Consider the following 10,826-nt stretch of genomic DNA (forward strand, 5'->3'; position numbering starts at 1 on the left):
ATTCCCATGATTTATTAATATTTTAATAATAGGACCTTGAGAAAGGATAAAATATTTAATTCTTTATCTTTCCTCCATGTGTGGTTATGTGATAATGTCTTTTTACTAGAAGATATTTACTTGACTATATATTAATAATATAAGTAGTGGATAAGTACTTATGAAGAAAAAGTACTCAACCACCTATGCTATTAAATTAATATAAAAAGTACCAGCAAGTATCATTTTCTCCATTCTTCCAAATTTCAACGAAGAGCTCTGTATAACTTTCTCCATCTTTCAAGTTTGATGAAGTACAACAAATATTTTTTTTTCCATCTTTCTATATTCAACGAAGTGCAGCAACAATTATAGGGGGTTTCTTTTTTCCACAAAAATACTTCAAGTTCTTTAAAAGCAAGTTCGGGATTACTTTGTGTTGAAGTTGAAGCTTTTCTTCTTGGTGAAGTATCCTAAGATTAAGGTTGTTCTTGTGTGATTGAGGTAAGATTATATCTTTTCTCTATGTTCTTGAGTTAGTTTAGTCTTTAGTCAACTTGTTAGATAAAGAAATTGTGGAAGAGAAGTTAGGATACATGCTAGAGCTCTTGTTAGTTTTGTGAACTGATTTGGAATATGATCTCGAGTTATTGTGGCTGGATTTTCTGAAATATAAGTGGGGGTCGATGTTTTTATGTTGTTGTTCTTGAATTTGGAAGAAGAAAGTGTATAAAGATATCGTATACGAAGCGTATATTGGGCTGTTTGGTGTATATCTTTGGAAGTTGACGTTTTGAGTTTAAAGAGGCTTATATGAGGTTATTGTTGTTGTTGGTCTTGTTGATTGAGTTGTGGTCGTTAAAGAATAGGGGAAATGCTGCCCGTTTCATTTTATAATCTATTTATCTTTTGATATACACGATATACTAGCATCTAAGTTCATTCATGTACACCTTCTTTATAGGATTGGCATACTAGTTACGATGAGTTCGTTGTTGGATCGTATTGGCAATACGAGGTATGTAGGGCTTTCTCTTGTCTTTTGTGGCATGACTAGAACTCGACGAACGTTTTATTGATACATTCATTCCGTGAAAACATAAGTCGATCATGTTCTTATACTTGAGCAGCCCTCTACTTCATACATGACTTATATTAAAGTACTGCCCATATTTCCATGTTTCTTTGGTTATTGATTGAACCGTTATCGTAAAACTTGAGTCGGCCGTATCCCGAAATGGTTAAGCTTACCTCTTCTCTGAAATAGCTTGTATTAAAGTGTATTCCCGCATCCTTATCTTTCTTGTCCATCACTTAAAGATGACGGACTTTCCATAGATATAAGTTTCCACTAAACATGAGATGAATACGCTTCCTTGTGATGGACTAATCTTTATTTCATATATGATTGCATCAAATGCCTTTCATGCTTCCATATCTCTTTTGGCCACCAAATTGGAATGTTTTCGCTAAACTTGGATTGGTCATATACCATCTGAACGAGTTGGACTCTATTTCATGTGTAACTCATACCAAGTATCTTACATGTTCTCCATGTTGTTGTCTCTTGAATTGAAAGGTAAAGAACATAGCGACAATAACGATAGTCGGAGGGTAACGATGATAGGTCACTCCGACTCTTTTTATGATATCTCTTCTGAGGTCAGTCTTGCATTGCACTTACAAATATGTATTTATTTTCATTACCGAGCCGCGCTATAGTTGACCGGGTAGGCACTCATATGTGCACCTAGACATGTTTCTTTCTTTACCGAGCCGTGTTGTAGGCGGCGTAGGCGTAGGCACGTACCGTGCATTGCCACGGGTCGATTAGGCGAGAGATGATGTTATGATAATGAGCTCACCCACGGTGGGATTTATTATTGTTATATGATATGATATATGCCTCCACAGTGAGGAATGATTTTACGAGCATACAGTTATATTCCTGTCATGGTTACAGTCGCCCTCAGTGGCCTCGTAGAGTTTCAGGTTGCCTCTATATCTCCCCTCTTGTTATTTATATCTCTTATTATGTTATGTTTATGTTTACCGCCTTACATACTCGGTACATTTTTCGTACTGACACATTTTGTGTGCTGTGATCATGCCCACAGGTGCGGTAGACGAATTAGTGTACCTTTCTCAGTAGGATACCAGAGTTCGGCAGGGATGTTCGCACTCCATTCTCCGGAGTTCTTTGGTCAGAGTAATTAAATAGGATGCATGCATGTGTATATATCTATTACGAGTATGGTTATGGGTACGTCGGGGCCACTGCCCCGACCAGTTGATGCATATTAGTACTCTTAGAGGCTTACAGACTATTAGTCAGTGTACAGGTATTTTGTTTGGCCTTGCGCCTATACACTAGTTGTTTTTTTCTTGGTTGTGGCCTTGTCGTACAGTTATGCATATATGTGTTGTTGGGCCTTTTCTGCTTGCAGGTTGTCATGATATACTTCTTACAATTGTTATTCAGCGGCCTTGTCGGCTTATGATTCATGTTACAGAGTTCAGATATCACAATTGGTTCGCTTGGTCCTTCCGGTGCCCGGTACCGGCCACACCCCCTAAGGTTGGGGTGTGACATAAAAGACTACACACATCTTTAATTTAAGACTACAAGACCTTTTTATTTCTTAACTTCGTAGCCAATCAAACTAAGACACTTAAATTGAGACGGAGGGAGTATTACTATTGCTTGAAAAACTAAACATTATGTATTATTTAGGTAGGTGAATAAAATATGTCATTTTCTTTAATTATACACATCAGTTATAGTTGGAACTATTCTAAGGATTTACAGGTTATTGAGGCTAATGCGTATATTAAAGGAGGTGACATATTTTAAGTAGTTAACTTATCTATGTAATAGACATTTGAGAATACACGCAAAAGTATTTTTAAACTTTATGTAGAAAATGTCTAATAGAAACATATTATCATATGTTCGGGTGCTCAATTGAAATAAGTCGTAATTTATGTGTTCAGTTAAAATTTACTGACAAATTTTTTAAAAAATATTAAGCCGATAAAGCAATATATAATAGGAGAAAAATGAGGCATATAAAAGAAGCTATAGTACATTCAACATCAATATCTCAAGTAGATAAGCACTAAAGGACAACTAAAAGGTTGAATTTGGAAGAGAAGTCTTTTGGTTTGTAACCATTAGTTAGAATCTAACTAAGTGACTACAAAATCTTTAGATTGCCCCTTATTATAAGTAGTAATATACACGTGGTCTACCTTTTTTTTTTTTTTTTTTTTTCAGTTCAACCCGTTAATACTGCTTATAGAATTTAAAAGGAACAAACGCAAAATGCTTTTTTGCAGCTCCTGTTTTTTTTTTTTTTTTAGAGTGAGCTTATAAACTTGTTAAATTGGCTACAAGCAAGTTGGTATGTTAACTCATGACTTTTCAACTTATAAACATTTTTATTTTATAATTTTTATTATTTTATTCTTAATATTAGTAATATTTTCTTTAAATTCTCCAAAAGTATTTCCCCAAAAGTAAACCCACAACTTTTTTGGTCGTTTATATTCATCCTTCTCATTTTTTGAAAAGATATTTGTGAATTTGTAAGCTTTGCAAAAAAAAAAAAAAAAAAAAAAAAGGTATTTTAATCATTTAATTAATATTAGTTTATCATAACTTTTTTTTAATAATCAATTGTGCATTATCATTTTCAGCACTTCTATTAAAACAATAATTTTTTTTTTTCAATACTTAAAACTTATCGGTTATTGACAATCAACTAATAATCCAATAGTACTCTTAGTTTGAAAGAGAGTTCTGTAAAGCTATTTGGTAAAAGAAAAAGTTACAATATTTCTTCTTAGAAAACTTAAGAAACAATATTTTCTAGGAATACAAACAAAAATAAGAAGTGTTGACTCATTGTTTAAATGGAGTAACTATTGTGTCAGAGATATTTGTTTCATTGGAGTCATGACAAGCATTCATTTTTCTTTTACTATTTGAATTATTGTCTTCCTTTTATTGGTCCGCAAACAACTAGTATAGCAAAAGAAGACTTCTGCAAGAACTTTGAGAAGACTTTGTGAAGGAGCAAACTGCAAAGCAACAATGGCTGATCCTGTAATTGGTGCTACTGTTCAAGTTGTGCTTGAGAAGCTGCTTTCTCTCACTATTGAGGAGGCCAAAAGTTTAAGGAACTGCAAGAAAAATCTCAGAATGCTGACAGAAAATGTATCCATGATCCAAGCTTTCATTCATGATGCTGAAAGACGACAAGTTGAGGATCAGGCGGTGCAAGAATGGCTCAAGATGCTTGAGAGAGTTGCTGAAGATGCTGAATACGTGTTTGACGAATTCAGATATGAATCTCTCAAAGCAGAAGTTATGAAGATCCGAAACAAGCTAATGGAAAAGGTCCGTAACTTCTTTTCTCATACTGCTTTTAAGTGCAAAATGTCTCGAAAAATCAACAACATCAATGAAGAGTTGAGGGATATCAATCAGTCAGCCAGAGGCCTCGGTCTCCAATCACTGATAGTTCCTTCTCGACAAATACTACCAATTCGAGAAACAGATTCCATAGTAGTTGCTTCGGATGTTGTTGGTAGAGACAACGATGTTGCTGAAATAAAGAGGAAGATGTTGAACATCAGAGAGGGTGTTGTTCTGTGCACCATTCCCATAGTGGGTATGGGGGGTTTAGGGAAAACTACAATGGCTAAGAAAATTTTCAATGATGAGGAGATCAAGAAACATTTTGATAAGAGAGTTTGGTTGTGTCTACCTGAAATGTCAGAAACAAACAAGAGCTTTCTCGAACAGATCCTTGAATCATTGACAGAGAGGAAACTTGAGGTCCAAAACAGGGATACAATTGTCAAGAAGCTCCGAGAAGAACTCGGAGGGAACAAGTATTTGCTTGTCTTGGATGATTTGTGGCGGGTTGACTCGACACTGTGGCATGAGTTTGTGGACACCTTGAGAGGAATAAATACCTCCAGAGGAAACTGCATTCTCGTGACTACTCGTATGAAGCGGGTGGCATCCACAGTAGCAGGAGATCTTCATATGTTGGGAAAATTAGCAGATGATCATTGTTGGTCCATTTTCAAACAAAGAGCATTTGCTGATGGGAAGGTTCCAGAAGAAATGGTGAGCATGGAAAAGAGGATTGTTGAAATGTGTCAAGGTCTACCCTTGGCTGCAAGTGTGTTGGGAGGCCTCTTATGCAACAAGGAAAAACATGAATGGCAGGCAATTCTTGATGGCAACCCCCTTGTTGCAGGTGAAGATGATAATGGGGAAAATAGCATAAAGAAAATCCTAAAACTCAGCTATGATTATCTACCATCTCCACATCTGAAAAAATGTTTTGCCTACTTTGCAATGTTTCCAAAAGATTTTGAGTTTGAAAAGGACCAACTAATCCAACTCTGGATGGCAGAAGGCTTTCTTTGTCCATGTCAAGAGACAACACAGTGATGGAAGACGTTGGGAACAAGTTTTTTCAACTTTTGTTGCAAAATTCCTTGTTGCAAGATGTTGAGCTAGATGAGCACAACAATATAACACACTGTAAGATGCATGATCTTGTGCATGATTTGGCTGGAGATATTTTAAAATCTAAACTATTTGATCCGAAGAGCGTCGGAGGAGAAAATCTTTCTCAAGTTCGATACTTTGGATGGGACTCACCAAGTAATCAAATAGATAAGATAAATGAGCCAAGGCGTTTGTGCACATTGTTCTGGAGAAGCGATATATCTAAAGATATGCTATTGAGCTTTCAGTTCTTGAGAGTTTTAAATTTGTCCGAGTCAGGCATCAAGAAGTTATCAGCCTCAATCGGCAAGCTAATATACTTGAGATATCTTGATCTCTCCAACACATTGATCACAGCCTTGCCCAACTCCATTTGCAAGCTCTACAATTTGCAAACATTTAGAGTCAATGACTGCTCTTTACTCAAGGAGCTTCCAGATGAGATGGGAAATATGATAAGTTTGAGACACATATATTACAAATCTTATAGAGATACTCCAAGTTGGGGATCATGGTGTATTAGTAATGAGCACTTTCAGATGCCACTTAACATGGGACAATTGACTTGTCTTCAAACCCTACAGTTTTTCAAGGTGGGTTCAGAGAAAGGTCGTCAAATAGAAGAATTAGGTTGTTTGAAAAACCTTAGAGGTGAATTGACGATCAACAGTCTGCAATTGGTCCGTAATAGAGAAGAAGCTGGAAGAGCATATCTACAGGAGAAACCAAATATCTACAAGCTGGCATATTTATGGTCCCATGATGAATCAGAAGGCTGTGAGATCAATGATGAGTATGTTTTGGATGGTCTTCAACCGCATCCTAACTTGGAAAACTTAGCGGTGGTGGACTATTTGGGAACTAGATTTCCTTCATGGTTCACTGAAGAATTGCTACCAAATTTGGTCAAGTTGAAATTAAGTGGTTGCAAAAAGTGCAAGGAAATTCCTTCACTTGGTCAACTGAAATTCCTACGGCATCTTGAGCTGATAGGATTCCATGAGCTGGAATGTGTTGGACCTAAATTTTATGGTGTTGAGGTTAACAATATTGGATCAAGCAGCAATAACGCCAACATCCAAGTGTTCCCATTACTCAAAGAACTAGTATTGAAGGATATGCCTAGTCTTACTGAGTGGAAGGGAATGGAATTGTTACCAACAAGAACTGGTGGTAGAGACGGACTTGGAGTGAGAATGTTTCCTGTGCTTGAGAAGTTGATCATTAGTAAGTGTCCACTGTTAAAAAGTACTCCGAATCAATTTGAAGTCCTACGTGAATTAGAGATTGAAGGAGTTGACAGTGAAATGCCATTGTTGAACTTGTGCAGCAACTTGACATCTCTCGTAAAGCTTGTTGTCGAGGTGTGAAAGAGCTCACTTGTCTTCCAGATGAGATGCTACGCAACAATTTTTCTCTTGAACATCTTTCGTTCTCAAATTGCCGACAGTTTCGTGAATTGCCACAAAGCTTGTACAATCTGCGTTCTCTTAAGAGCTTAAAGATTGACAGGTGCACCAATTTCAGTTCCATTCCTGTTCCCAGTGGAGAGAATCATTTGACTTCCCTTCAAAGTCTTGAGTTGTCCAATTGTGATGGATTGACCAGTTTACCAAGTGGAATGCTAGAGCATTGTCGGTCTCTGGAATCTTTGGAGGTCAAGAGCTGTAACAACTTAGTTTCCTTCCCTTTACATTTTGGGGAAATGCCTTCACTTTCATATATGAATATATCAGAATGCCCCAAACTGAATAGTGTACCCACAGGGGGCTTTCACCGTCTCACTGGGTTCAGAGATGGGGAATTGCATATTGGTCCTTTCTCAGAGATGGTGGATTTTGAGGCATTCCAATTGATATTTAATGGCATTCAGCAGCTATCGTCCCTTCGTACATTGTGGGTGTACGGACGTGCGAACTTGGATTCTTCTCTGCCCCATCAGCTTATGCAACTCTCTTCCCTAACATGGATCAATATATTTGATTTCGGAATCGAGGCTCTTCCTCATGGTCTTGGCAATCTTACTTCTCTTGAAAAATTAGAGCTATGTAAGGTGCAAACGGCTACAACATGTGGACTTCTTAGATGCTATGCCCAAATTACGGCGTCTGTGGATCATTGATTGTCCATTGTTAGAAGCTCTGTCGGATGGGCTCGGCAACCTTGTTTCTTTGGAAGAGTTACATTTATGGAACTGCAAAAAACTAAAGCATCTGCCATCCAGAGATGCCATGGTACGCCTCACCAAATTAATGGCACCTGTATATTGGAGGCTGCCCAGAGTTAGAAGAAAGTTGCAGCAATCGGAGTGGCCCAAACTCCCAGTGGTCAAAGATTTCCCATATTCCATAAATTAGAGTAGGTGGGAGGATAATTCAGGACTTACGTAAGTCTCTGTTTCTCTTTCAGTTTTTGAGTTTATTTTTTAATTATTATTTTACACGAGTTCCAGAAAAGAAATTTAATATTAATTTAATCCTTTTTCTTGCAATTATTTTGACATAAAAAAATGCAAAATTATCAGTGAATTGCATCTATGCTTTCTGCATTTTGCTGTCCCACTTGAAACAATTTGTTATTCTTCTAATTCTTCATCAAGTAAGCAATATCTATATTCCTTTTAAGATATGGTATAATCATGTGATTTATGTTTTTTTTCCTCATTGCTTTCTAGATTGAAGGTCACGCTAGAACGTTGCTGTGGTATATCTAAGTCAAAATCAGTGGGCAGCAATTACATCAGGTAAATTTTCATTTAGACTTGTTAAAGGAATGGTTTTTTAGCCATTACAATTTTTTTTTTAAAGTTTTATGACCTTTTTTACGAGAGATTTTTATTTTTTACACATAAGAGATAAAAAAACAAGGTATTTTCTTAGAGGCCATTATCTTCAAATTTTTGAGCAAGAGATCTCATTTCCTCTATTTTGCACACCTTTTTCTCATGACACAATTTTACTATTTAACAAGGTTGTTATGTTCCATAGAAGAACCACCAGTTTATTTTGTTGAAGAACAGACTCTTTCATGAGCATTTGGTAAAGACTACATAATTTCTCAACATTTTACTCTTCATAATGGGGATACCAACAAATATTAAGTAATAACAATCATTGAGTACACAAAGTTGCTCATTTGCCCAAGTGAAACTATTTTTCTATATTCTTTTATGTGGTTTCTTTTGATAAAATATACTCTTTTTCTATGATTTAATGAAAATAAAAATCAATTAACTCATTTTAAAGTACTTTTGTTAAATAATGAATGTGTAATTCTACCGACATGCACCTTGTCCTTATTCTATGATACTTCAACTGCATATGTAAATTTATGTAGTGTGCTAGACTTTTTTTTCCTTTTTTGGATATTTCACTTGAAACCTATTTTTCTTCTTCTTTCCTTTTGAGTAACTTATTTGATAATCCTTTTAATGGGAAATAGCTTTGTTTGGTGCACTACCATATGACTTGACACCTAAGATCTATGAGAATTGATTTGTTAGGACACCTAAGAGAACTACAGGTTGTTTAAAGCATTTCTAAAGTTGGAACATTTTCTTTTGCAAACAAAATTTACTAGCAAACTCTATATACAAGAAACATCAAAAAATAAAAGCATATAGGGTATTTAACTTATTTTAATGTTGAGATGACGCTAGACTAGTATCATTGTATAACTTATAATTGAGTTTCGGCGTTTGGCCCTAAGAAATTATTTGTTTATTCAAGTTACCACGTGAGGGACTTCCTATAATATGATCATCCATGTTTTCTAAGAATCTTTTAGTTTCCCCTAGTCTGATCTTCTTATTACATCACTCAACTATTGCTGTTAAAATTTCAGTTTTGAAAGAGAACTAGTTTAACTAATTTCACGGAGATTCAGAAGGTAAGCTGTTAGGAAGAGCCTACATTGGTTTCTGTCAGCTTAGTGCTTCACTCCATATAATTATTTTTTTCCCTCCAGAGCTTCAGTCCATATAATTAACTTTTTTAGCTTGATCATAGAAGTGCTTATTGCATTCTCAATATTGTGTTTAAATTCCACTTAGTTTCCCTATTTCTTTTGTTGTATTAATACCTGACTCCTCCCTCTCCCGACCTGTGCAAAAGAAGAATAAACTCAGTATCTATCATGTCTGCTAAGGTACTTTGGTGAGGATAATAAAGGGTATCCATGGGCGGTGCCAGTGAATTACGTCCATTAGCTATTCATGAGATGAAGCTCAAATATGTCTGAATGATGGTGGTGAAGTTAGATTGTTTCCTTTGATGAAGCTAGGAGGTTGATGTGATTCAAAGACAAAATGTATGTGCACTACTTGCTTCACCTTGCTTTCATGCCAGCCCAGACTTAAAATTGTGTACGTTATGAGGTATGCTAAAGAAGAATTTCGTCGATTGTACTTTTCGGGTCCTTGTTCTTAAAAAAAAATGTGGTACTGTTTAGCAGGGATGCTATTCTAACAGTCTTCCTTTGAAAGGACCTGGGACTTGAATGGATTGACTAGTTTGAGGGACATTCATCTCTTTGGTTGAAGGTTTCTCAACTCTTACTGACCGAGATTTCCATGTAAGCTTCTTCCAAGTTGTTAATCTCCTAGATCCCTTGGTTTGCATTGTGTTTATTGCTTACCTTACCTCGTCTAAGTTAGTCCCTTAGCAACACAATGATTCAAAGTTTTTGTTTGTTTTGCACGATTATTATGCTCTTCATTACAGGGTATAGTGGAGTTATAAAATGGTACGATTCTGTGTAACAACAATTGCTTATTTTGTTTAGGAAAGTGAAGTATTTGATCGGTATGAATTGGCTCATGATGATTGGAAAATGTCGAGAGGGGAAAATTGACCCTCTGGCATGTGAATGGAACATATTCTATGGTACAAAAGTGCCTATATTATTGAGTGATTGGTGAGACGGTAGAGGTAACTAAGCTATTTCAGAGTCTCGGGCTCTCAACAGACCCCATGGCAGAGTTATCCGGCATCTATGTTGGTGGGAGATATCAGGTACCCAGTGGAATAATCAAGGTGCGCAAGCTCGCCCGGACACCACTGTTTTAAAAAAAATAAAAAGGTAAGCAATTTCACAGAAGTCACTTACATGGTACTCTTATATGCGAGACATTCATTTTAGACCGAAATGTGACTTCTATTGATAGTAGAGGCATCTCCAATTTTTGTTGACCTTCTTTCACAGTATTTATTTTATCTATTTAATCTCCAGGGGACAGATTGGAACATTTTGTGCAATGGTACTTTTGGAGACTGTGATTGCTCAAAGATGGAAAATTCAAGGTAGGTTAGTTTTTCTC

General features: G+C 36.2%; 3 protein-coding genes across 3 annotated transcripts; all 3 read left to right on the forward strand.

Moving 5' to 3' along the window:
• Nucleotides 1-4,075: 4,075 nt before the first annotated feature.
• On the forward strand, nt 4,076-5,449 carry LOC132048664 (putative disease resistance protein RGA4). Its single transcript, XM_059439363.1, has one exon. The coding sequence runs from the start codon at nt 4,076-4,078 to the stop codon at nt 5,447-5,449; it is 1,374 nt and encodes a 457-aa protein (XP_059295346.1).
• Nucleotides 5,449-6,879, forward strand: LOC132048665 (putative disease resistance protein RGA3). The gene has a single exon (XM_059439364.1). The coding sequence runs from the start codon at nt 5,449-5,451 to the stop codon at nt 6,877-6,879; it is 1,431 nt and encodes a 476-aa protein (XP_059295347.1).
• On the forward strand, nt 6,445-8,282 carry LOC132049604 (probable disease resistance protein RPP1). The gene is made up of 2 exons (XM_059440474.1): nt 6,445-7,895; nt 8,184-8,282. The coding sequence occupies exon 1, from the start codon at nt 6,906-6,908 to the stop codon at nt 7,629-7,631; it is 726 nt and encodes a 241-aa protein (XP_059296457.1). The 5' UTR covers nt 6,445-6,905; the 3' UTR covers nt 7,632-7,895; nt 8,184-8,282.
• The last annotated feature ends 2,544 nt before the right edge of the window (nt 8,283-10,826 follow it).

This window comes from Lycium ferocissimum, chromosome 3, assembly GCF_029784015.1.
Source record: "Lycium ferocissimum isolate CSIRO_LF1 chromosome 3, AGI_CSIRO_Lferr_CH_V1, whole genome shotgun sequence".
NCBI lineage: Eukaryota > Viridiplantae > Streptophyta > Magnoliopsida > Solanales > Solanaceae > Lycium > Lycium ferocissimum.

Excerpts from the sequence above, each read along its gene's own strand:
- LOC132048664 (XM_059439363.1), top strand. The coding sequence starts at position 4,076 with ATGGCTGATCCTGTAATTGGTGCTACTGTTCAAGTTGTGCTTGAGAAG.
- LOC132048665 (XM_059439364.1), top strand. The coding sequence starts at position 5,449 with ATGGAAGACGTTGGGAACAAGTTTTTTCAACTTTTGTTGCAAAATTCC.
- LOC132049604 (XM_059440474.1), top strand. The coding sequence starts at position 6,906 with ATGCTACGCAACAATTTTTCTCTTGAACATCTTTCGTTCTCAAATTGC.